This window comes from Podarcis erhardii (assembly GCF_964252035.2).
Source record: "Podarcis erhardii genome assembly, chromosome: 7".
Taxonomy (NCBI): Eukaryota; Metazoa; Chordata; class Lepidosauria; order Squamata; family Lacertidae; genus Podarcis; species Podarcis erhardii.
This window is the reverse complement of record NC_138511.1, coordinates 70154131-70181490: the sequence shown is the minus strand read 5'-3', so window position 1 is coordinate 70181490 and position 27360 is coordinate 70154131. Positions and strand designations below refer to the sequence as shown.

The 27360-nt window shown below is 46.7% G+C and overlaps 1 protein-coding gene across 10 annotated transcripts in view; it reads right to left on the bottom strand.

Annotated features, from left to right (window-relative positions):
* The window catches only part of PTPRU (protein tyrosine phosphatase receptor type U), a 389916-nt gene that overhangs the window by 231155 nt on the left and 131401 nt on the right, over nucleotides 1–27360 (bottom strand). For all 10 annotated transcript variants that reach the window (XM_081868648.1, XM_081868652.1, XM_081868653.1 and 7 more), the window contains exon 2: nucleotides 1722–1850. In XM_081868648.1, coding sequence (XP_081724774.1) covers nucleotides 1722–1850 — 129 coding nt within the window. The remainder of the gene's footprint in view (nucleotides 1–1721; nucleotides 1851–27360) is intronic.

Here is a 27360-nt window from a genome sequence, read left to right as displayed (position 1 = left end):
TTCAAGACTTTCAGCACGGGTTTTGAATTTTCTGTTTTGTCTGTATACATTACGAAACTTCATCAGTTGTAAGAACCTGAGAACATAAGGAGAGCCTGCTAGATCAGCCCTACGACCGATCCAGTCCAGCATCCCATTCTCACACTGGTCAACCAGATACACATGGGAAACCTGCAAACAGGACTTGGGCACAATAGCACATTCTCCCCTCCTATGGTTTCCAGCAACTGATTTTCTGAATCATTACTGCCTCTAGCTGTGGAGGCAGATCATAACCATCATGACTACTCACCATCAATAGCCCTCACCTCCATGAATTTGCCTAATCCTCTCTTAAAGACCTCTAGGTTGGTGGTGTTCACTGCCTCTTGTGGGAGTGAGTTCCATAGTCTACCTATGTGCTGCATTAAGTCTGCTGTGAATACATATTTCTTCTTTTGGCCTTTACTCATGTGAGGTTGTTGGATTAGATTCTCTGTGAAGACCATTTCCCATATTTTACTGTACAATTTCAATAGAGAGATGCCTTGCAAATCATTTGAAAAACTAGCTACAGATGTCCATGCTGCAATTAATGGTCAGGACTTATATGACCAAAGGAGCATCACCTCCAAAAATAAGCCTGTCCATCTCTTAAGTCTGGCTGAGCAGATTCACTTAAAGATCCCACTTCAGTCTAAGTCCCTGTAGAACTTCTTAAAATGTAGACAAGAAAAGTAGACCACGTTAGGCTAGATGAACAAATAATCTGACCCAGCCACAATATATGACAACATCCTTTGCTCCTTATGCAGAAGACTACAAAGGTTATTCTCCAAATACAGCCATTATGAAATAGAACAAGGCATTTCATGTAGAGAAGAAACTAATTGCTAGCTGGGGAGAATAATTGCTTGGTGTGATGTTAAAATACCCAACTGTGTAAAGGTCAAATCCTGATGACCATTAAGTCGCTTCCAGAGCAGCTCTGCTTTTTAAGACATGGTTTCCATCCAACCCCAGAAATTACCTGCATTGTCATTCCTAGATGTATGACCTTGGTGTTTTTCAAACCTTAATGCATGTATTGTTGGAACTATCTAAGCTTACCAAGCAATCCATGGAGCTTTGCACATGACTGCCAAGTCCTCTTCATTATTCATCACCAATCTCTCATATCTTTACATCATCTGCAAACTTTAATGCAGCAGCAAATTGCTCCAGATGCTTGTCAAAAACTATATATGTATATTAGAATAGAGCATAAGACCTGTTTCTTCTAACCAGGTTATGATTCAGTCTTCCCCACCCCGGTGCCCTTCAGATATTTTGGAAAACAACTGCCAACATAGTCTGACTCAGAAAAAGGCATCTTCCTATGTGTTTGTTTGCTGTGATAGACCTATTCATACTTATTGGAAAATCCCTTGACCTCACTTTGTAAAATAATACTTTCCCTCTTCTTCCCTTGGTATTCAGGTGTGTATGTGTATATACATTTCATTATTTCTTTTATTTTCTGTTGAAAGCCTTCCAGAGTCGCTGGGGCGACCCAGTCAGATAGGCAGGGTATAAGTAATGTTGTTGTTGTTGTTGTTGTTGTTGTTGTTGTTGTTGTTGTTGACGACACATACACATTTAGTTGGCCAACTGAACAAATGGACTATGGTTCATGAAAGCTGGTGCCAAATGCATTTCTTAGTCTACAAAATGCCACAAGACTCTTTCTTGTTCCAACTCACCATGAGGAAGATCAGATGTCAGGTGGGGCATGAGGTAGCTCCGGGTCAGCTGCCAATCAAAGTCATCCTCAACACCTTGGCTATACTCACACTGGTTTAAGTCCCCGTCTTCTTCAAAAGTACAGCCAGCTGTGGGACAGAGACAAAAAGAAACATTGGGGTGAAGGACAGCATATTTTTCCCAGAAAGAGAGACACAAAAAAAATCTTAAGAGGACACAGAAAACATCAGAGAAAGCACATAAAGGACACAATCGATAGGTATTTCTACCGTTGAAATCCATCCTGCCTTACAGCTCTCATTTCAAAGAGCTGAAGGAGAACTTGTAGGTCATCTAGCGCAAATGCAGGAAATCCAGATTTAGAGCACCGCCAACAGATGGCTGCCCAGTCTCCACCTGAGATCTACTGCTGGAAGCTGTGTGGCTCTGAATACCGGTTGTAAGGAACTACAAATGGGAAGAGTGCTGTTGCACACACTCCCAGCTTGTGGGCTTCCTAAAGGCATCTGGGTTGCCACTGTGAAAACAGGATGCAGGACTAAATGGGCCTTTGGCCTGATCCAGCAAGCCCCTTACGTTCTGATGTGGGGAACTGTTGCCTTTACACAGGGACACGGGGAGGCAGCAGTGGCAGTGGAGAGTGTCAGAGCCATCAACATGCAAGGTAAGGGCATCTCAGTGTGATGCCAGCACTTCATAATTATTTCCTTGCATGGCTCATCCCAACTTCTTTTATCACTTCAATTAGCAAAGCCACCTCACCTGTCACCACTGACAGAACAGAAAATAACAACTTGGACAAAAGAGAATTTGCAAATGCTCTCCTTGCTCTCCCACCCCGTTTCCCCAAATTTAAGTTTCCCCTGCTAGTATGAAACTTGTAAAAACCCCAGGAGTCTCATCAGGTTCTAGACTCATCAAGATATTTAAAATCAAAACAGGATTCAGCACAGCTAAACACTGATTAAAGGGGTGGGTATTGTAGGGCCACAAGATGTGGGGTGGAGGGAAGCAGGGAAGAGTAAAATAGTCTATATCTGGCACATATATAATGCAAATTGTTTGGACTGCTATATAAAGGACACTTGCTATGGAATAAGCCCCACTGAACATAGTATCCCAGCTCCCCATAACACTAAGCCAAAGCATGGTTAGGTATAAACCACAAGCTACAAAAAATGTTTGTTCTTGGGCATTACCTACATAGTATATTTAAAGCACTATGGTGCCACTGTAACAGTCATGGCTTTCCCCAAAGAGTCCTGGGAACTGCCATTGTTTTAAGGGTGTGGGGAGTCTTTAGGACGGGCATAAGCAAACTCGGCCCTCCAGATGTTTTGGGACTACAACTTCCACCATCCCTAGCTAACAGGACCAGTGGTCAGGGATGATGGGAGTTGTAGTCCCAAAACATCTGGAGGGCCGAGTTTGCTTATTGCCTGCTTTAAGAGATTCCTATTCCCCTCACAGAGCTCTGTGAGAGAAACAGTGGTCTCCTAACAACTCTCAGCAGTTTAACACACTACAACAGATTCCCAGGATTCTTTTGGGCAATGTCTGCTTAAAGGGGAATGGCACTGCTTTATAGTGTAGAGGTTACCTCTTGTAGCATGTCCAGGGGTGAGAAATCACAAGGCCAGGTTCAGACATAAAGCTAGCTCAACACACAGCTTAGATCCAGACAGCACAGCAGCAGGCTGGCCAGGGGAATAGCAAAGAAGTGATTATTTTTTGCTGTGAATACCTGCCTGCTAACTCATACATGCTTAGCCATGCTTTGGCTAATCACTGCATGCAAATGGAACTAGCAGGACTTCAGTTTGCACAGAGGACTGTGCAGTTCTCTACTTCTGCGAGCCTGATATACTTTTTGCTACATCACTATGCACCAATGCTGCCTCAACCACTCTGTAATTGGATGGTTTTGCATCATGCAAAGCAGCAACTGATATTAGCAGGCAGGCATTGTTGTTTTGAAGCACATTTCCCTTCCCAGTCCCAACTGATAGCCCACACCTATCAACATGCTAACCAACCACTGAAATCCATGCATGTTGACTGGTCTCACTTCTACTAGGATCATTTCAATGGTGCTCCATCTGGAGAATTTTACAGGACAGGACGACATTTAATGGGCCGAAAGCACCAACCACCCAAAGGTCTTGTTAAATGGGATACAGAGCCTTTAATGGATGAAGGTAGGGCTGACAGATGTCTCATATTTTAGGGGACTGTATTTTATTCCAGAATGTGTCATCTCTACAGAACCTTACAGACTGCCTTCCTAATTCTCACCTCCCCAATCCCTGCCCCAGGCTGCTCAGCCAACACAGACGAGATGGCTTATTTGAGAGCATCTTTTTGATCTGACTCACCTAGAGAACTGGACCAAAACCAAAACAAAATGAGCTAAGAGCAGACAATGTTGCTGCATTCTAGCACTTTGGTGAAATGGGGCTCAGGAGCCACTACTAAGCATCGATGCAGAGCTTTACATTTGCAATGAGCTTTACAGTGTTTGAGAATGTGTGCTTATCCCTCTGCATGGAAGCCTAATGTTATCTCCGCACCGCCCTCCCAGAGGTTATGGTGGTCATTTTATAATGCCATTTCAGTAAATCAGAGCATGCTTTGAGAGGGTTGTGCATGAACTGTATCTGTGTGCGCACTGCATATCTGGGAGCTTTCAAATTGGAGGACGGAGGTGCCAAAAAGCGTGACATTGGCCACCAGATTTCAAATAGAGCAAACAACTGCATGGAGGCTGTCTATCAATGGCTACTAGACCTAGGAAGCTGCCTTTGGTCTATCTACTCCATGCACCCTGCAGATTTTTATTGTTGGGCTACAACTCACATCAGACCCTCCCACTGTGGTCAACCATCAGGTAAGATGCCAGCTGTAGTCCAAGACAACTGGAAGGTAGCAGGTTGGGGAAGACGTATCTACTCTGACTGGCTGTGACTCTCAAGGATCTCTGGCATAGGTAAATGCTGTTTGGGCTTTTCATAGAAAATGTAAAGCATAAAATCAGGAAAGATCCCCCATACCATGAGGTGCTGCCGAGTGCTGCTCACTGCAATGGGAAGCTTCCTCGCAAGAGCATTTTTTAATGCATTTAAGAACATTACCAATAAAGAAATGACTGCAACTTTTTTTAAGGAGGGGGATAATGCCTGTAGCAATCTGCAAGGTGGAAGGTTTTATGGCTCATCCTCAGCCTTGCAGAATAAAGTCATTCCCAAATCCATCAAAGCCCTCTTCCCACAAGCTGTCGGAGTTCAGCAGCTGGGCTATGCTGTTCCATGCAGTGATCATATTGTGTGTACACACACACACACACACACACACACACACACCATCTTCTATTGCCTAAGACTTCAGGATGCCAAGCCTTGAAGGCTCTGGGGTTCGATGTGTGTGTGTGTGTGTGTGTGTGTGTGTAGCCTGTTAACTGGCACAGCCCAGCTTGTTGAGTGCTGACCTATTGTTCCATTAAAGCCACAGATTACAAGCAGGGCAGTGCTTCAGCAATAATTAATGCTGGCCCCCTGAGCCAACGGGAGCAGGCATATTAAGAAAGCTCTGAGCAAGCAGAATAAGCAAAGGCAAATGGCCCCTGAACGGTCCAGGCAGAACCTATTTATTATTTCGTTACTTGTTTAACAATCTCTTTCCCCTTCCCATCCCCAAGTCACACCGGTCAGCTCTGCTCCCCCAAGATCCTTCGCTGGAGTTTTAAAAAGATGCACCACCAGTTCAATATCTCCACGAGGCAATTAGCAGGCTGTTCTCCAACCCTGATGCAGCTTTGCGGCTAAAAAGAAGCAGCAAGAAATCAAGAATTGGGTGGCCAAGTGTCCCAACCTTAAAAGAGGGCAGTGCTCTATCTGGGTTGTTTGGCTGCATTCACATGGCAGGTGATTCCATTTCCCCAATGTTGCCCTACCTGTTAGTTTATGTGCTATATTCGAGCTTTCACCTAACAGAAAAGCAATGTAAAGCTACAATACAGTGTGCTTAGTGTTAATTTCTGTGTTATTTTCAGAGACAATTAAGAGCAGCAGTGGGGAATTAGTCGCTCGCAATATGTTGTTCAACTCCAATCAGCCCTGGCCAGCTGTTCTGTTTCAGGCAGCGGTCCCTGCTGGGGAAAGGGGTCTAGGCCCAGGCCTGTCCCAGCTGGATCCCTGCAGCAAAATACTACTCAAGTCAATATCCAGGATCTGCTGAGCAGAGTTAGGTCAGCACAGACTCAAATTCCTCAAAGGCAGGCCAGCAAAGAGTTAAATTCCAAGGTACAACAAAGTGTCAGCTTCCAGGTTGGGTCAGGAAAGGGGGCCACCCACATGCAAAGAGAACTCTCATGTTGCTCCAGCAAGCTGCATACACAGACTAAGCCTTAAATAGGGTTTGGGCTTCAGGCTGTTGGCTCCACCCTCACAATGAATTAGGCTTTCACTCTAAAAGGGGAGCCACTTGCTCTAGAAACTTTTGTCTGCAGCCACGGGGAAGCAACTGTGGAGTGTGCTGGGTTTGGAGCTGGTGTCCTCAAAGTTTGAGGATGGTCTGTTCTTTCTGCTGATCAAAATTCTGAAGAAGGAAGAGCACTGAGGTGTGTTTCCAAGGTCAAATCCTGATCTAAGATACCATCTCTCTCTGGGGTCTGTTCTATAGAAGCACTGGGCCCACACACACACACAAACACACACACACACCACATCTGACTGGGTTTCCCCAGCCACTCTGTAGGCTCCCAACATAATATTAAAAACATGACAAAACATCAAACATTAAAAACTTCCCTAAACAGGGTTGCCTTCAGATGTCTTCAAAAGTCAGATAGTTGTTTATTTCCTTGACATCTGATGGGAGGGCGTTCCACAGGGTGGGTGCCACTACCGAGAAGGCCCTCTGCCTGGTTCCCTGTAACCTCACTTCTTGCAGGGAGGGAACCGCCAGAAGGCCCTCAGAGCTGGACCTCAATGTCCAGGCTGAACGATGGGGGTGGAGACGCTCCTTCAGGTATACTGGGCCAAGGCCGTTTATAAAGGTCAGCACCAACACTTTGAATTGTGCTTGGAAACGTACTAGGAGCTGCTTTCTTGAGCAAAGGTAACACAAAGGTGAGGCCAGCTTGTGCTATTCTTCTTTACTAGACTCTTCACATACACACCCCAAGAACAGCTGACCCAGCAATGTATTCAACGTTCAGTTCTGTCCATCTGCCAAGTCTGCAGAGCTGGGAGCTGTGACTTTGCTCCAGACGGCCCCAATCAAAGCGACCTAGCCCTGCGGAGAGGATGGTGCAGGCAACTGGGTATGTTCCAGCCAACAGTCTATTAATTACTTATTGGCTTCTGTTGCTCTGTGCGTCAGGCAGCTATTTTGAAAACACGCATATCCATGCAAAGTCCCCTTATGCCCTAAAACGGCTTGCAAGAAGAAACAGCTTGAAGTAAGGCAGAATGGAAGTGCATAAGTACATTCACTCATGGGAGGACAAGGCAGTTCTTAGAATCATAGAAGGATGGGGTCTCAAGGGTCATCTAGTCCCAACCCCTGCAATGAAGGAAACACAGCTAAAGAATCCCTGGCACTTGGCCATCCAACTTCTGTTGAGAAACCTTCAATGAAGGAGAGAGTCCACCACCTTCTGAGGTAGTTCGTTCAGCTGTCAAACAGCTCTTACCATCAGAAAGGTCTTCCTAATGTTTAGTTAGACTCTCCTTTCTTATAATGTGAATCCATTGGTTCAGATCCTTGTGAGGATACCCAGAGCTTACAGGGTTAACAGCTCAAGGGAAATGATGTCCTGTCACTGGGGTGTGTTTGTACTTTGTTATGTGAACAGTTTTTACTTTCTGTTTTGGCTGCAACAGGAGAAGCATCATGTCTTCGCTATCTCCAGGTTGTTGTTTTGTTGCTGTACAATAAAGCTTTGTAGAATAGAAGCAGCTGTTGTATGAGAGTTTTACTGCATGGCTGAGATTCCTTCCACACAGGCTGAGCAAGATACTCTGCTGTAGCTGGGAGAAGAAGGTTGGCACAGTGGAAGTGGACTGGACGCCACAACAGTCTTCGCAGTGTTCGCAGCCTTGACAGACTCTCACCGGAACAATCCTGCCCTCCAGAGCAAGAGAAAACAAGCTTGCTCCATCTTCCACGGGACAGCCCTTCAGATATTTGATGATGGCTATCCTATCACGCCCCCGTCTTCTCTTCTCCAGGCTAATCATACCAATTTCCCTCAAACATTCCTCATGAGGCTTGGTTTGCATCCCCAATGACAGTGAAGAGATCTTGCTACAGTCAGCAGAGGAACAAAGCTCAACACCAGGGAAGGATATGGAATTGCCGCAACAGGAATAGTGTCTCTGAGCCCCTGCTCCTTCATTCTACAGTGGTGCCTCGGGTTACAGACGCTTCAGGTTACAGACGCTTCAGGTTACAGACTCTGCTAACTCAGAAATAGTACCTCAGATTAAGACCTTTGCTTCAGGATGAGAACACAAATTGTGGCGGTGGTAGCAGAAGGCCCCATTAGTTAAAGTGGTACCTCAGGTTAAGAACAGTTTCAAGTTAAGAACGGACCTCCAGAACGAATTAAGTTCTTAACCAGAGGTACCACTGTATTATCTTAAAAAGCAGAGACATCACCTTGCCAACAAAGGTCCGTATAGTTAAAGCCATGGTTTTCCCAGTAGTGATGTATGGAAGTGAGAGCTGGACCATAAAGAAGGCTGATCACCAAAGAATTGATGCTTTTGAATTATGGTGCTGGAGGAGACTCTTGAGAGTCCCATGGACTGCAAGAAGATCAAACCTATCCATTCTGAAGGAAATCAGCCCTGAGTGCTCACTGGAAGGAGAGATCCTGAAGCTGAGGCTCCAATACTTTGGCCACCTCATGAGAAGAGAAGACTCCCTGGGAAAGACCCTGATGTTGGGAAAGATGGAGGGCACAAGGAGAAGGGGACGACAGAGGACAAGATGGTTGGACAGTGTTCTCGCAGCTACAAACATGAGCCTGACCAAACTGTGGGAGGCAGTGGAAGACAGGAGTGCCTGGTGTGCTCTGGTCCATGGGGTCACGAAGAGTCAGACACGACTAAACGACTAAACAACAACCACTATATTCCATTCCACACATACATAAATACCAATTTTAGCAAGTAGGAACTCAAATTTTATTTCTTCCACACCTGCTGAAGAGAATGGCATGCCAAAGCCATCTCTCCCTCTCCATGCAGCTTGGCAAAATATAGAAAGATAGATTCCTCGTTTCACATTCTTGGAATGGATAACCGCTCATTCCCCTAGGAAGCAGCTCCCTCTCTTCCTCCTTCACTCACCCCTATGTTGCAAGTCATTTGCTCACTTGATGTGAAACCGAGAATATTTATTTCCACCTCTCAAGCGATTTGGGATAAAGGAGCCAAGCAAGTTCAGACAAACAGTACGGTGCAGTCATCTCAAATGCCAGGCCATTTGTCATTTTACAACTTATCCTAATAGAACCAGGGCTATTAATACAATGGCTGGGTTTGTGTGTGTGTTGGGGGAAGCAGCCACAATTTATTTCAAAGCCAGTAAAAGCACTTTGGGGGGTGGGGGGGTGGCTGGCTATGGGAAGTGAAACAGACGGCTGGATATTTGACACAGCAGAGCCAGCAGTTCAGGTTTCCATCCCCCTAAAATTAGAATTATTCTGTTCCACAGACGAAGCCATAGAATCATGAAGGCAGACCTCATTTAATACACAAACGCACCAAGAATGCACACACAACCAAATATATTCTGCATCAAGGGTGAGCAACATCTCGTCAGTTGAGAATAGGGGCGGACAATTCTGGCAATTTTGGTCTTTCTTCTTCTTTTTTTTGTTTTTGTTTGTTTGTTTGTTTGTTTTTTGTTACTCCAGTCTTAAATTCAGTTCTCCACATTTCCAGGTCGGTTATTTTATATTTATATTTATATTATTTATATTTATATTATTTATATTATTTATATTTATATTTATATTTATATTTATATTTATATTTATATTTATATTTATATTTATATTTATATTTATATAGAAAAATGTCCTCATGAAAATTGGTCAGCTTTTTAGTGTGAATTTCTCCTAATAGGCACATTTTCGCATGCATTTTTGCCTAATGCATGCATTTTCTCAAAGCAAATTTCTGTAATGTAATGCATATTGTACGTCATTCTCACTAATGCATACATTTATGTGTGCACTTTAGCCTAGTAGATGCATTTCCTAACACATTGCTTGGCTGAAGAGCTGCATTTAAAAAATCAGAGAAGCATAAATTCCAGTTGTCTTTGTTTGTATATTGTTTCAGAAAGTACAAATTAGGTACATGCACCTTTAACTACAAACTGAATTGGATTCCTGCTCCCATCCTAAAATAAGGGCCACATTCCCTCAGGAATAATCTGTTGGGGGGGGGTGAGGCTCAGGCCATAAATGGGTGGAGTTTAAACCAGCAATGGGTGGGGCCAGAGCCAAAAATGGGTGTGCCACCCCTTTCCCCTTTATTTCTAACCTCCTGTAGTATCCTGGGAAAAGGGAATGACTGGCTGAAAGCCTAAACAGGAGCATTCCACACTGGAACATTTTGTTAGGCAGTTATTTTCAATGGAAGGGAAACAATTTTTAAAAAATGCAGAAAACAATGTAATTATTTATGTAGTGCAGGGTTTCCCAAACTTCGGTCTCCAGCTGTTGTTGGACTACAACTCCCATCAAACATGGGACCTTTTGCATAATAAACCATTGCACTCTTAATAGTAGTCTCGCCATCAGCAAGAAGTTTGCCTCCACCCACGGGGCCCAGCTAGCTTGCAAAAAGAAGCATAAAAACGGAAATCGGAATTGTTAAATGCACGGTAGCATAATTCAAGGCACAGTCTTTGAAAGGGCTTTGTCTAGCTAAGCGTAATGCCTCCCTCCTCCCTCTTTCAGCGTTTCGGATAGGATTAGAGGCGGGAACGTCTGTCAGGAATATTAACATGACTAACAGCCACACGCTGAGCAAAGCTACTCAGGCCTCAATCTTCCTAAGCAAGGCTTCCTGCCAGCTGGACGCCACCTTCGGTGCAATTTGTGAAGCACTGTGACTTAGAAAGTACTCGTTTTTAGGCTTCGGGAATGAAAAATGAATAACCTTAAGCTGTAGCACGCAAGCCCGTCCAGGTTAACTGGAAAGAAGCACCATGCTCAGGTGATAAGTCCAACTGACAACGTTGCCTCTATGACTTTGATTGCATTTTTGTCCTCTGCTTAATCAGGGAGCAAGGCCCATTGAATTCCATATGAGGACAGATGGTTGGGATGTAGTAGAGGGGGAGAAGGGCCACACCAATTGGCACTGCTCCCCCTGCACCCGGTACCCATTTGTTAAGGAGGCCATGCGTTGCTGCCTCACCAAGCTCAGACTGTTCTCAGTCAGCTCCTGAACTGCCTGCCTTCTTTCCTTCAGCCAGGCCAAAGAGTATCATGGCAGCAATCAACTTTCTCTCCCTTGCCCCTGTAAAACTCAGCAGAGAGGGGGATGGAGACAAAACTGGAATTAGTTGGTTCTGCCTGGCATTGTTTCTGGTTCCATGCACTTTTGATCTGTCATCCTCACCCTCCATTGTCTCCACATTCATCAGTGAAATGGTACAAACAATCATATTTACAAATGGATTGAAATAAGTACCTGTATACCGCACACTTCAGGATAAAGTGCATTTCTAAATGCATTTGTTGAGCTAAAATACATGTGTAAATAAGTAGTCTGTGATAAAGTATTTTACCTCATCAAATGCATTTAGAAATGCACTTTATACTAAAGTGTATTATTTCTATGTATTTATACATTTTGGTACTTTCCCCCCTTTGGAGGAAGAAAGGCTGTATAAAATCCAGAGGATAATTGTCAGTTTCGCTTAAAAATGAGGACCAAGTGAAATACTCCCCTCATTCACCCCTCATTTCATCCATTACCCCTAAACGGCTTTGAAGAGTTCTAATGCTTTTAGTATGTTTGTATGTTTTAAGGGCTTTCAACCTGCTTTTATCATGGGTGTCATTCCCTGTTAGGCTATCTTGGGAATTTGTTTGTTAGATATTTTCAAAATAAAAGCATACATACTTATGGTTGCGTGAGGCCCACCTGCCACCTCAAGTGAAACATGGCAGAAACTGCTGCTGTTTGAGGGAAATCGGTGGTTTATTGTGGTTAGAAACATAGGAAACTGCCTCAAACCAAGTCAAACCAATTGGTCAAGCTTCCCCGATATTATCTACACCAGCATTCTTCAACCTTGGTTGCCCAGATGTGGGTGAACAGCAATTCCCATCACCCACAACCAGCTTAGCTTGATGGTCAAGGATGATGGGAGTTATAGTCCACCCACATCTGGGAGACTAAGACTGAAGAACACTGGTCTATGCTGAGTGACAATGGCTCTCCATGGTTATAGGTGAGGGACATTCCCAGGAGATGCCAAGGATTGAACCTGGTACCTTGTACAAGCAAAACAGGTTAATTGCCATCAAATCCTTCCCATTTATCAGTCCTTTGAGGGTCCAGAAGGGAACCAAAGAGACAGCACAGTCTTAACTAATGTTGGCATGAATAACCTCCCACTTCACAGGGCAATTTATGATGTATTGTTGCCATTCCCAAGTGGAGTATTCTGTTTAGGAATGCTGCCAGACTGCTACTTTCCACATGAAGTGCTAGCAAGGCTTTTACCAAGAAAAAAAAGAACAGAAAAAGAAGGAAGAGAAAGCCTTTGGAATCTGCTATTAACATTCCACATGTGTGAAAGGTATTAGAATGTCTTTGTGGGGTGTCACAATGCCTATTCCCCAGATAGAGCCAAAATAACAGGGGCTAAATAGTCCCATCACCATTTAGATTAGGTGAATTCACACTCACCAAAGCAGAATTAGGTCCTGGTTCAACAGGGTTCCAGGCAAAAAAAAAAAAAAAAAGGCCAACAGCTCCTTCAGGTAAATGAAGCAACAGGTGAATGCTGCAGGCCACATTCATCTGTGCTCAGGAACAGAAATTAGTCAAGCAAATATGATCCGTATTCAATCACATGGTTGTAGCTAAGTCCACAAATGACACATGATTTGGTTTGTCTGGTTTTCTTACATTGTTGATGTTTCCTTTACATTGAAATGAATGAATCTGAGTTACAAAGTTGCATAAACAGTTGCGTCAGTTCTGTAAAGAGTTACATAAAAGAGCAGACAACAAGATGAATAACGTAGTATGTGACTGAACTGCAGCAGAAGGGAAACAGCTCTGACTGTGATTAATATTGGCTGGGACAGAAATCACTGCTAGGTATACCTGAGGGTAGGATGTAAAAAGGCAGTGATTTGGCTGGGGGGGAGGTATTTTAATGTCTTGCAATTCCCCAGACAGCAAAACATAGTTATTTAGTAACACAATATATATACTGCTCACTAGAAGAAAAGACTTCTCTGAAGTTTACAGTAGATAGTCCAACATATTCATTAAAACCACTAATAAAAAGCATTTAAACAAGTTACATGAAAAAAATAAAATATAAGATCACAAATTTTAAAACACTTGTAGTTGCTAAAATAATGTGCTAAAACTAATTGTCTAAGCAGACTTGCAGGGACTATATATATATATATATATAGAGAGAGAGAGAGAGAGGTGCAAAAAACACTGCAGGGCATTTGAGGAAATGTACGGACTTCCCGATCAGAAGTCGGCTCCTGTTGCTTGGTCCCTGCTCCTGCCAACCTAGCAGTTCGAAAGCATGTCAAAGTACAAGAAGATAAATAGGTACCGCTCCAGAGGGAAGGTAAACGGCCTTTCCGTGCGCTGCTCTGGTTCACCAGAAGTGGCTTAGTCATGCTGGCCACATGACTCGGAAGCTGTACACCGGCTCCCTCGGCCAATAAGCGAGATGAGCACAGCAACCCCAGAGTCAGCCACAACTGGACCTAATGGTCAGGGGCCCCTTTACCTTTACATGGTGGAATACAGATTCAGCCACATGGCTCTTTTGAAAGCCTAGGGTGGATGTCAGTGCTCAGGAGCCCTACTGTGGGGCCCTAGCAGCTGCCCCAGGATGCCAGGCGCTGATGCCGACTCACCACTCAACTCTTAGGAGAATTGGGAGGCTTCTTCAATCCCAAGCACAGTTTCAAGGGGTACATTATCTCTCTCATGCACACACATATACACAAGGACTTTCAAGTCAAGGGTTTGAGAGCTTTCATCTGAGGACTAATTTCAACCTGTGGTCAGCAGCCCACATTCACAGCCCAGTGGTGTCTGGTGCCCATTGGAACTGGTAGGGCAACAAGCAAGGTGACCAAGGGTAGGTGGAGCCAGAACCAATGACAGATGGAGCTACCAACCTGCACTAACACAGCCCCTTTGCAAGCTCTTTCCTCTACTAGGTACTGGATCTACTTCTGCTACATCACAAATGCTCCACAAAATTCTGGTGCCTTGCTCGCCTTGAAGTAGAGTCACCATTTAAAGCAAAAAATAAAAAAATAAATGCTTCCCTAGTTTTAACAATGCACGTTGTTCAGCTCTGCCTGTAGCTACTGGACAAGATTATCAAGGGACACAACCTCATTCTGTCAGTGCTGAAGACCATTATTATTATTTTAAAATATTGGCCACTGTAAGAAGCAGAAGATGCTGAGCTGGTGTGACACAAGACTTTATTCCAACTGAGTGGCAAAAGGCAGATTTCAATAGATTGCAGCTGCCGGGAAACTCTTGCCAATATTAACAGAAGAAAGTTTAAAATGCTGTGAGTAATTTTACAGAGAGCCAACGGGACTATCCACTCATTTGCTTTGAAACTGAGTCTACAGAAACACAGCACTCTTCCACCAGTACTGTAGGAGCTCTGAGCAGAAAGCTGCATTCTCAAGTCAGACAGGAATGCTGAACTACTCCCAGAGTAGAGATGGAAGAAAAATTAAACTCAGTTTGCATTTAAAGGTGAACTCATCTAATTTGCCCTCTCCAAAACTATATACGATTTATTTACCGCCCTTCATCATAAGATCTCAGGGTGGTTCACAGATACAAGCCACAATGTAGCCATCTTTCAAAATTCACAGACTCTTGATTATTTCAGAACAGCATTTATACCAAATCAGAAATGTGTTTATTAGGAGAAATCCACACTAAAATGTTGGTGAGTTTTCATGACAAATCGCAATACAAACATGGAACCCTGAGTTTAATATTGGAAAGATGAGAAATGCAGGGAACCAAAAATGACTTATTTGTCCATCTTTGAAGAGAACCCAGTTTTGAACCCTGGAGAGCCACTACCAGTCTGTGTAAATCAGGGTTCTTCAACTGTGGTGGGATCCCCAGATGATGGGATCACCACTGAGCACTGGCTAAATTAGGACATAATATTCAGGTGGAAGATTGGGAAAGGTCATGGAAATCGGATTTGAAATTTACAGCATGTTGTACACTGAAAGAAAATTATATTAAAATGATGTACCAGTGGTATTTGACTCCTACTAAGTTACCAAAAATGTATAAGACAAGTTCAAATATATGCTGGAACTGTAAAGAAAAAGAAGGTACTTTTTATCATATGTGGTGGACTTGTAAGGTAATGAAAGCTTTCTGGGAGATGATATATAATGAAATGGGGAAAAATGCTTAAAATAACTTTTGTTAAGAAACCAGAAGCCTTTTTATTAGGAATTACAGGTACCGACATACCAAACTCTTCATGTATGGAACAACAGCCTCCCGAATGCTACTAGCCCAGAGATGGAAAGAAGACAAAGTCCCTACCAGAGAGCAATGGCAAACCAAGCTGATGGACTATGCTGAGATGGCAAAACTGACTGGAAAACTCAGAAACCAAGAGGATAAAAACCTTACAAAAGAATGGGTGGAAATTATAAGTTATTTAGGAGACCACAGTAAGCAGATGGAAACAAGAGCAGGGGTTTTGTTTCACTTGTAGTGCAAAATCACTATGGATAATATGGTTTGATAGAAAAACTGGAGTATGGATGAATATGCAGTTGTAGATGTTTAAAATGGGGGGGGCGGTCCCAAGATTTGATGGGAATTGTAGCCCAACAACATTTGGGGACCAAAGGCTGATGGCAGACAGTGCACTTTGGCAGACAGTACCATTGTACCATTGTAGATGAGCCAATGGTCTGACTGGTGAAAAGACAGCTTTCTTTGTTCCTATGTGTGGTTCTGTTTTATGTCTACACATGGAGTAATCTGGAGAACAGGAGTTATGGGTTTCCCCTTGCAGTAAATTACATGTGACCCAGAATTTAGGCAGTGAAATCCATGTGTCCCAGAATTTCTGGAATTTCTGAATCTCATCAGGATGACAGAGAGAGAACCTGGCACCAGGGGCAAAGCATGGAGTCTTCCCCTTAGACCACTCCCATCAATGTGGTCAGCAGGAAGCAAGTCTAGGAACCATCAGTATAATAAATGCATTTCATAGTTTGACACGTAGCATTTAATGATGATAAAATTCATTCATAACCATGAATACCAATTCACTAGATAAGCAAATGGTGTGTCTATGGCTTTTAATGGATTTATCTACTTTATCTAACCTACTTTACTGGCATGCAAGAAGAATCTCCTACAATCTCAGGAAATTGCAAACCATCATAGTATCTATAAACATTATTTATGATTATTAAAAATGAAGAACAGAAATTATCATTCACATACTCTCAACAAAATGTCTTTTATTAAAGTAATTAATGAATCATCAGATTCTTAAACAGAGAGCCGACTTGAATTACTTCTTCCTTGCTTTCATTCTGGTGATGCTGTTCTTTAAATTGTCAAAAAAGATTTGCCTAGCAAGCTCACATTCTGCTGACAGCATAATAAGGTGGTTAAGCCTTTGTTGCCCTGTGGCAGATCTTAAGCAATTACTTTGCCACAGAGATTAGTAACCCCCGGCCTGCAGGCTAGACTGAGCCCATTGCTGAATTGCATCCAGCTCCCATGTTCCATTGGACACCCATACCTCAGCCCACCCATAGGAAAACACAAAGCTGATTTATAGAGAGTTGGTCCTTTGATTAATCTAGTCTGGGGTTCTGGACAGGGGTTTTCCCCAGCCTTACTTGGAGATTCCAGGGATTGAATGTGGGTCCTTCTACCATTGAGCTACAGCCCTTCCCAACTATAGACAAGTGCAACTTCACATCTGAACAAAACAATGTTAACAGTGTTTCTGAAGCTTGGAAGGGAAGGAGGCTGTATGGGCCTGCAAAGCTTTGACTCCCACTGTCAGGGTTTTAGGGAGAGAGGAGACAGAGAGCGAGGGCGAGGAGGAAGAGGACGACAACGAGCCGAGGTTGTCCCAAAGTCCGTCTAGCGAATCAGAGGATTCCCAGAAGGGAGCCCCCCTGGTCAGGCCAAGGGGCAATAGAGAGGGAATCAGTCAGAGAGAGGGGAACGAAGAGGGAATCCCCAGTGGGAGTGGCAAAGCGGGACCAGCTCCCCCGTCGGAACGGAGTAGAGGGGGGGGAGTTGCCAGTGTGTCAGAAAGAGCAGGACAGGAAGGAGGAAGGGGGAGGAGTTCGGAGCAAGACGTCCTGCCTGAAAGGGAGGAGTGTAGTACCGAGAGCAGCGTAACTGTAGAAAGGAAGGTCAGAGGCAACGTACGCGCGCCAAGTTCAAATATAGAGGCGCGCGGAAATGAGGAGAGCTCTGAGGAGGAGCCTGGTGCCAAAGCACGAAGGAGGGGGGAGCAGGCGGGAGAAGACTCAGCCTCTGGGGAGTCCCGGAAAGAGGGAAGACAGGGGGGCAGGAAGACCCTGCGGAAAAGGAAAGAGAGGAAAAGGTGGAGCAGTACAAGCCTCTTAAATTGGTGCAGGGGAGGGACGGACTCAGAGGGGACTTCTAACATCTAAGGGTAACAGATGCGGAGCCACGGAGTTGGGATGTAATGGCTACAATGATCTTCAATAAATCCTTTTGTACATAACTTGGACTGGACTTGGTCTCTTGTGAGCTGGGACCTCGGGTGGCTCTGACAGAAAGTCCCCTCCTCAGAACGCAAAAATTTTTTTTGCAAAGCTCACAAACGGTAACGGCCATGAGTGCGGAGGATCAGCTGACAGCGCTGCGGAATACAGTGTCCGAACTCACAGCTGCAGTCCTTGCGTCTCAGAAGAAGCATGACGAAATGGAGAAGCGCTGCCAAGACCTGCAAACAAGGTGGGAGCGTGCAAGCAGGGAAGGGTTCCCAGGGTCCAGATCAGAGGGAATTGGACTTGGAAGGAGGGGGGGCAGCCTAGTCACCCACTTCGATGGGAACCTGAAGCATTATCCCAGTTTCAAAGCAGACGTTTTGTATGCATTGCACTTGCTTCGTCATGACTTTAAAGATGAGGAGGAGAAAGTGAGGGATTTGTTCTGGGAGGGTCTCAGCGGTCCCATTAAGGATGAACTTGCCAGGGGAGACAGACCTCAGACCCTGGAGGAACTTGTGCAGAGGGCTTTATCGATTGGGATAAGGCACGAGGGGCGTCTTTGGCACAATGAGGAAGAACGGCAGGTGCGTCCACCAGCGAGGACGTCTTCTTTCATCCCCAGGGAGTTCAGTCAGTCACATCCCTCGCCGCTGGGCAGGCAGGGGGAGGAGCCGATGGAACTTGGTGGTGCTAAGGCTCAAGCAACAGCCAGAGCCCCGGCTTCCGGTGCAGTAAAGGCGAAGCCTCCTAGAGGGACCAGGAAGTGTTACATCTGCGACAGTGCACTGCACATGGCGGAAGAGTGTCCCCAGAGGCTCCAGAAGCACACTACAGCTTTAGCAACGGTAGCAGCAGAAGTGACCCAAGAAGAGGAGCCTCAGGGAAACGGCAATGCCTGGCTGGAAGCACAAATGCTGGGGCTCAGCCAGGCGGATCTGTAGAACAGTCCTCAGCGTTTTTGCAACCTACAGACCCTTTACCACCCAAGCCAGCAGTGCAGCTCACCGCAACACTGCAGTTGCCAGATGGGACCCCCATAGAAGTGCCCCTCACGATCGATTCCGGGAGCAACGCCGATTTCGTGGGGATGCAATTTGTCAAGCAGCATCGCATAGCGCTTCTGCCAGCCACAACACCTCTGAACGTAGTCACGGTGGATGGCAGGAAATTGCTTGGAGGGCAAGTGGTGCATCAGACGCCTCCCATGGTGATGCGGATTGGAGATCACCGGGAAGTCATTAGCTTCAATGTCACCCACCTGTCTGACACGCCTATAGTATTGGGCATGAGTTGGCTGGAGAGACACAGTCCTGCTGTAGCGTGGTACCAACGCCAGATCACCTTTTGCTCATCGTACTGTGCTCAAAACTGCATCCAGTCGTGCCAGGAGGAGGGGGCTGAGCAGCAGCTGCGACTGGGCATGGTGCAGGCAGTACCCAGCAAGTACGAAGGGTTCCTGGAGGTTTTCTGCGAGAAGGAAGCTGACCAGTTGCCGCCCCACAGACCCTATGATTGTGCCATCGACCTGGTGCCAGGGGCGCAGTTGCCGACTGCAAAGCTGTATTCCATGTCTGAGGACGAGATGCAAGAGCTCAGGGAGTTCATAGAGCACAATTTGCAGCGCGGATTCATCCGGGAATCGAAAGCGGTGGGGAGCAGTCCTGTTTTCTTTGTAAAGAAAAAGGACACGCCCCAAAAAAGACTTATTGTGGACTATAGGTCCATAAACAGTATGACCAAGCCCAAGGCCTTCCCCATGCCCAAGATAGATGATCTCCTGGCAACCGTAAGGAAGGGGAAGATCTTCACCAAGTTGGATCTGCGTGGAGCGTATAACCTCATACGCATCCGGGAGGGCGATGAGTGGAAGACGGCCATGTTCACGCCTCTGGGCACGTATGAATACAGAGTTATGCCATTTGGTCTCCAAACTGGATCTCACGTCTTCCAAGCCTTTATGCATCACGTGCTAGCGGGACTTCTCTACAAGAAATGCGTGTGTTTCCTCGACGACATCCTGATCTTTTCGGAAACGGAGGAGGGCCATGAGAAGGACGTAAAGGAAGTCCTGCAAAGACTACGGGAGAACAGGCTCTACGCCAAGTTAGAGAAGTGCCAGTTTGATGTGACGGAGGTGGATTTCCTAGGCTACAAGCTGTCTGACAAGGGGCTGGCCATGGACAGCGCCAAGGTCCGCGCGGTGTTGGACTGGAAGAGCCCCCGCAATCGGAAGGAAGTCCAGAGATTCATCGGCTTCGCCAACTTCTACCGCAAATTCATCAGAGGTTTTGCAAAGGAGACGGCAGCGATCACGGACACTCTGAGTTCCAAGATGAAGAGGTTCGTGTGGACGGAACAGGCAGAGCGCTCTTTTCGGAAGCTTAAAAGCCTTTTCGCCTCCGAGGAGCAGCTGCTGCACGTGAATCCAGGCAAGCCCATGCGAGTAGAGACCGACGCGTCAGACAGAGCAGTTGGAGCCGTACTCCTGCAAGAAGATCCACATGGCAACTGGAGACCCGGTGCCTTTTACTCCAGAAAGCTCAGCAAAGCGGAGCAAAACTACACCATATGGGACAGGGAGCTGTTAGCCATTCACGCAGCTTTCAAAGCGTGGCGACACTTCCTCATAGGAGCCAAGCACACAGTACAGGTCCGCACGGATCACAAGAACCTAGAGTATTGGCGCACGGCGAAGCTCCAAAGCCAGAGGCACATGCGCTGGGCGGAATTCTTCGCGGATTTCGACTTTCGGATAGAGTACGTCCCAGGAGATTCCAACGTTATAGCCGATGCGCTATCCAGGAAACCGCAATATCTCGATGAAGCGGCGCCTGTAGCAGCCAAGCACATTTTCGCACCGCAGGCGTGGTCGTGCGCTGCCGCCACAGTAGATCTGGACGCGGTGCGACGCGCGTTGCAAGTGGATCAGTTCGCACAGTCCAAGATGGAGGAATTGCGCAGAGGTGTGCAGAGTGGCGAAGAGTTCCAACTACGCGACGGGCTGCTAACTCGCAAAGGTGCCCTCTACGTGCCAAGCGACGAGCTTCGCGCAAAGGTTCTGCAGCAGTTGCACGACGCCCCCAGTGCGGGCCACTTCGGTAAGGAGAAGACAATAGAACTGGTGGCAAGAGACTTTTGGTGGCCCCGGATGCGTGGAGAGGTAGCGGATTACGTCGCCAGGTGTGACACTTGTCAGAGGTTCAAGCCAGTACACCAGAAGCCAGCGGGGCTGTTGGAACCGCTGGAAACGCCACAGCAACCGTGGGAGAGGGTAGCTCTGGACTTCGTTACTGACCTGCCCAGCTCCAGGGGGAAGACGGCGGTACTGGTGGTTGTGGACCTGTTCACCAAGATGGCGCACTTCATTCCATGCGCAAAGGTGGCGATGGCGGAACAGACTGCCAAACTCTTCATCGATCACGTGTTCAAGGTGCATGGGCTGCCGCAGTCCATCCTGTCCGACAGGGGGCGCCAGTTTGTTTCCAATTTTTGGCAGAAGCTTTTAGGTATCCTGAACGTCAAGATCAACCTCACGTCGGCGAGACACCCACAAACCAACGGCCAAGCTGAGAGGGTCAACGCGATCATGCAGCAGTACCTGAGATGTTACGCCAACCAGCGACCAGCAGTTTGGGTGGACTACCTGCCGATGGCAGAGTTTGCCTATAACAACACGAAGCACGCGTCCACGGGGGTGACGCCGTTTTTCGCGAACAATGGTCGTCATCCCAGAACCTTCCCGGGGTTCGTGGCACCGGGAGAGGGGGTGCCGCAAGGAGCCGACCAGTTTGCAGCGGAGCTGCAGGAGGTGCACGAAGAGTTGCGGAGACATTTAGAGCTGGCCAAGCAAGCATATAAGGTGCAGGCTGACAAAAACAGGAGAGAGGGAGAGGAGATCCAGGTGGGGGACTGGGTGTGGTTAGCGGCCCAAGCGATGCCAGCCAAGTCGTTGGCCAAGAAGAAGCTGGGGCACAGGCAGTTAGGGCCGTACCAGGTGGAGGCTAAAATCAACCCTGTAGCCTTTCGACTAGCCCTCCCCGAAGGTTCCAGAGTGCACCCGGTCTTTCATAGATCGGTGCTCACTCCCTACAAGGCACCGCACAGGTTTCAGGAGTCTGACACAGTCACGCAACAACACACTAAGTCACAGGAGAGGGAGAGGGCGCCTAGGGCCGAACCACTCAACGAGGTCACAGAGATCCTGGACTCGAGATGGGGGCAAGAGGGAGTAGAATATTTTCTAGTCAGAGAGGGTGCCCCAGTCAGTGCCAATGGTTGGGTGCCGGGCTACGCCTTAGACGAACCTCTTTTAAAAGACGAGTTCCATGCCCTTTTCCCTCATAGACCCATGCCAGCCGAGTACTTTGATGACTGGCTCTTTACGCCCACATGTTCAGGCAGCACTTTCCACGGCTTTTCTTCAGCCGAAGAAAGGTCGCCGGACTCCAACTCGCCCAGGGGATCGTGTTCGGGGGTGGACACAGAACCCTCTTATTGGTGGGACGAGCAACCAGAGGAGGACTGGCGCAGGAAATGGCTGACGGGACCTTGGCAGGCAGCACCGGACCAGGTACCAATGGAGGAGGGAGAAGAGAACACCTTGGGTCAAGAACCCGAATTCGAACACTCGTACAACGAACTGCAAACAGAGGAGATGGAGGTGCAGAATCTGTATCCTGCGTCCGCCTCCGAAGAACGGCAGCTTCCACAACCTGCACCCGATGAGCGGAAGGGGGGAAGGGGGGGCTTCGAGGGGGGGATGGATGTCAGGGTTTTAGGGAGAGAGGAGACAGAGAGCGAGGGCGAGGAGGAAGAGGACGACAACGAGCCGAGGTTGTCCCAAAGTCCGTCTAGCGAATCAGAGGATTCCCAGAAGGGAGCCCCTCTGGTCAGGCCAAGGGGCAATAGAGAGGGAAGCAGTCAGAAAGAGGGGAACGAAGAGGGAATCCCCAGTGGGAGTGGCAAAGCGGGACCAGCTCCCCCGTCGGAACGGAGTGGAGGGGGGGGAGTTGCCAGTGTGTCAGAAAGAGCAGGACAGGAAGGAGGAAGGGGGAGGAGTTCGGAGCAAGACGTCCTGCCTGAAAGGGAGGAGTGTAGTACCGAGAGCAGCGTAACTGTAGAAAGGAAGGTCAGAGGCAACGTACGCGCGCCAAGTTCAAATATAGAGGCGCGCGGAAATGAGGAGAGCTCTGAGGAGGAGCCTGGTGCCAAAGCACGAAGGAGGGGGGAGCAGGCGGGAGAAGACTCAGCCTCTGGGGAGTCCCGGAAAGAGGGAAGACAGGGGGGCAGGAAGACCCTGCGGAAAAGGAAAGAGAGGAAAAGGTGGAGCAGTACAAGCCTCTTAAATTGGTGCAGGGGAGGGACGGACTCAGAGGGGACTTCTAACATCTAAGGGTAACAGATGCGGAGCCACGGAGTTGGGATGTAATGGCTACAATGATCTTCAATAAATCCTTTTGTACATAACTTGGACTGGACTTGGTCTCTTGTGAGCTGGGACCTCGGGTGGCTCTGACACCCACAAACACCAACTTTGGCCTCTCTTCTGAACCTCTCCCCATCAGATCCTCATACTTAGCCTCTCTTTTCTAACACATCAAAGAGCCAGTTCCATGGGTGACTGGCTCAGCTGAGCAGATGTTTTGCCTGGAGAAGGTCAACAGGAATTAATCCCAGATGTCTAAGGTTCAAAGCATGAGGCATCATGTGCAATGGTGGAGGAACCCTCTCTGGCACCTGAGGTGGGACGCCGAGGGGCAGAGTGAACCGCCCGGTGGTGCACGCACAACCTTCGTACAGACTGCGCACATGCGGCATCCCATATGGAATGCACACGTGCAGCAGCCTGCCACACATGTGCACTCTGTACAGGATGCCACACATGCACACTCCGTATGGGGTGTCGCTCACGCACATGGTCCATACAGGTGTCCGTACAGGCTGCCGCTTGCACATGTGTGGCATCCCGTATGGAGTGCGCATGCACGGCAGCCTGTACGGTTGCCGTGCGAGAGGCAGCCCGTATGGATGCCCGTATGGATGCTGTGCGAGAGAGGTAGCCCATACAGACACCACGCAAGCGGCACCCATACTGACTGTGTCGCCCTCGGCTGCTCTACAGCTGGGGGAGGCAGGGGCCATCTTGTCACACACACCCCAGAGTGGCACCCTGGGTGACCCGCCCCCCCACTTTGTACGCCCCGATCATGTGTATCCCTGTCCAACTTTTTCTGGTGCAAAACCAGGGTGTGCATCTTCCAGGACCTGTTCCCGAGCGAGTCACGGGACCCATGCCTCACTTTTGCCCCCCAAAAGCACTTGGGGGCGAGATCTCATGCAGCAGCCAAAACCTTCTGGGGCACTTGGAAGGTATACAGGTGTTGTTGGGGAGGGGACCCTGTTTAATACCCTGGAGAGCCACTGCCAGTACTAGTAGACAATTCTGGGCTGCATGGATCAGTAAACTGATGCAGTATAGTTCTTATGTTCTTAAAGCTCCTGACATTTCTAACAGGAGAACAAAATGCAAAGACAGCTGTCCTGGGAACTATTTATATCAACCTGTTTTCTGTTGAAGGCACCATCCCCTCAGGGAATGTATATGTCACGGGGTACATACTAGTTGAAGTTGGTGGTGGAGTCAGAGAAGAGTTTAGATTTGATATACCGCTTTATCACTACCCAAAGGAGTCTCAAAGCGGCTAACATTCTCCTTTCCCTTCCTCCCCCAGAACAAACACACTGTGAGGTGAGTGGGGCTGAGAGACTTCAAAGAAGTGTGACTGGCCCAAGGTCACCCAGCAGCTGCATGTGGAGGAGCGAAGACGCGAACCCGGTTCCCCAGATTACGAGTCTATCGCACTTAACCATTACACCACACTGGCTCTCCAGTGTGGCAAAGGTGGGTGGGCAACCCCTTTTTCCTTTGTGTCCTCTCCTCACATTTTTATGCTAGCCCCTCTTTCCCCCCCCCCTTGTGTCCTTCCTTGCCACCCACATGAAATTGGGCCAAGAGAAGTAGTACTGGTACGCTGTAACAGCTGCAAGAATACTTCTGGCGCAAAGATGGAAGCAGGAAGAAATTCCAACTGTGGAAGAATGGAGAATGAAACTGACTGAATATGCGGAACTGGATAAATTGACTGGGAAGATTCGATATCAGAAAGACCAAAAGTTTATCGAGGACTGGGGGAAATTTACAGATTATCTGAAAAGCATATGTGATGCACAGACAACGCTTGTTGGTTTTGAAGAGTCTCTGTGAAAAATTAAGAAATATTGTAAAAAAGAAAGTAGGAGAAAGGAAGAGGAATGGTTAAAGGCAATAATAAGTTCAGAAATGCGTTAACAATAGAAATTTTAACGAAAGATTTGCAGAGAAACTGAGGGAAGTCAAAAATTTATGAGAGTTAATATGAGTTGATTGTATAAAAATGTTTGGAAAATGAATAAAAAAATATTATTAAAAAAGAGAGAGAGAAGTAGTACTGGAGAATTCTGGCAAAAACAGACACGAGAGCTGAAATTTCTGGTGTTCATTCCTTCATCCCATGTCTGGAACGGAAATCAATGCAGCAGATGTTATCCATATTCATGGTTGTTGCAGCTTTCTGCACACAAAAGATACCCAACCGAATTGCTTTGCTCCCATCTGCATTGTGTTTCCTTTGCACCGAAATGAATCGGCTGGGATAATGTAATGACAATGTAACTCATGTAATTTATGTAACAAATTAACTTCACCACAGCGGGAAGATGAAGTGCAGTGGAACAGAAACAGCCCTGCAAGTGATGAATACAAAGTGGAATGGAAAACGATGCTCTCTTACATCCCTAATCAAGGGCTAAATGAAATTGAATTGAGGGCCGTATGCAGCCCTAGGGCCCCAGGTTAATCACCTATGCTTTACATGTATGCTCAGCTGAAATCAGAGCTAATTCTCTCCCCCCCCCACACACACACAAATACCCTTTTGTCTAAAGTCTAAAGTGCAGTCTTTCTGAGGTAGGGGCACAAGCATCTCACTGTCTAAAAAAAGTTTTCCCATATCTCTTCTCCATGCCTCCTAAGCCACCTTCAGTAAAGAAGAAGAGGGAAAGTCTTCCACCTCCATTTCAAAAATTTACCAAATCCTGCCATTTGTCCTAATATCCTGCCATAATAAAACAATTTTGACTGGTGACCAGCAGAAGCTTAAAATGCAATTAGGTGGAAGGGGTTATTTCGTCGCCCCACAGACACAGCTGTCTGAGCCAATCCATCTCCTCCCTCTGGACAGGTTTAGTGTTATTGCTTTTTATGCACAAGGCCTTCAGTCTTTTCTCGCTCTGCCGTCGGTCTCCGAAAGAGGATCCAAGCTCCGCGTAGGCTGCTTCATCTTAATGACAAATTTGACCGTCATCTGTATACCCCGCCCCTGCCCCCCAAATAAAAGCAGCTTTGAAAACCTCTCCTTTGTCAGATGGGCGTAGCAAACATGCAGAGTGCTAATGCACAAAGCGCTTGGAGGGCATGGCCAGAAATTTGTGCTCATTGAATCAGGCCTGTGGCTCATCTAGTGCAGCATCCTGATCTCACAGTGGCCAACCAGATGCCTGTGGGAAGAAGCCCACGAGCAGGATCTGAGCACAAGAGCACTCTCCTCTCCTGTGGTTTTACAGCAACTGTTATTCGAAGGTATGACTGCCTCCAGCCATGAAAGCAGAGAATAGCCAACAAAACAACACCACCACAAACTGGCTTATAAGTATAAAACCAAATTTACTAGAATATTAGCTAGAATAGAGATAGACTTGTAACCATTCAAACAACAAACGTACTAAGGTCCCATGTGCAAGAAAAGCCTGGAGATAATGTAAACATGGAGTGGATAAATGTATAACTCTATCTTAACAAGTTACATGTGCAGTAAACGTTATACAGACTGGATAAATGAACCATTCAACAAGTAGCATGTGAAAAAGTTTTTCCAAGCTAGTTTTCAAAGATTGAACTGGATGAGATGTTCTTCAATGGGTCTTGAGTTGGAAACACAAAGCCATATGCATGGATCAATCATGGGAAGACAAATCAAAACCACCACCCTGGTGAGAATAAAGCAAGTGGGCAAAAGGAGACCTGTTCTCCAGATATATTACAGGTTTTGCTACACGCTTCATCAGTCCAAAAAGCCAGTCATACAAAACGGTTTGCTCAGGATAAAGAAAGTATTCACTGGCATGTATATACTTAGCAGAGAATAACCACCATGGTAAGCAGGCAATCATAGCCTTATTCTCCATGGATTTGTTTAATCTTCTTCTGAAACCATCCATGGTGATCAACACACACAACCAAGGCTTTGAAAGGCAAACAGGTTTCCCATCCCTGACCTAAACCATCAGTCATTTCCTAGACCAGTGCCAAAGCAACATTCCTTGCCTATCAGTGAGTCTGGTTTCCAGCTTGATTGTGCATCCATCTCACATCCTGACAGCTACCTTGATCTTGTCCATTTCCAGGCTGCCCCTGACAAGACCCAGCATGGAACAGGAAAAGCAACATGCCAGAGGTCACATGAGTAGCAAGAAGAAAAGAACTTTTCTGTCTTGTGTGCCACCTTGGGTGGATACCAGAAGAATGT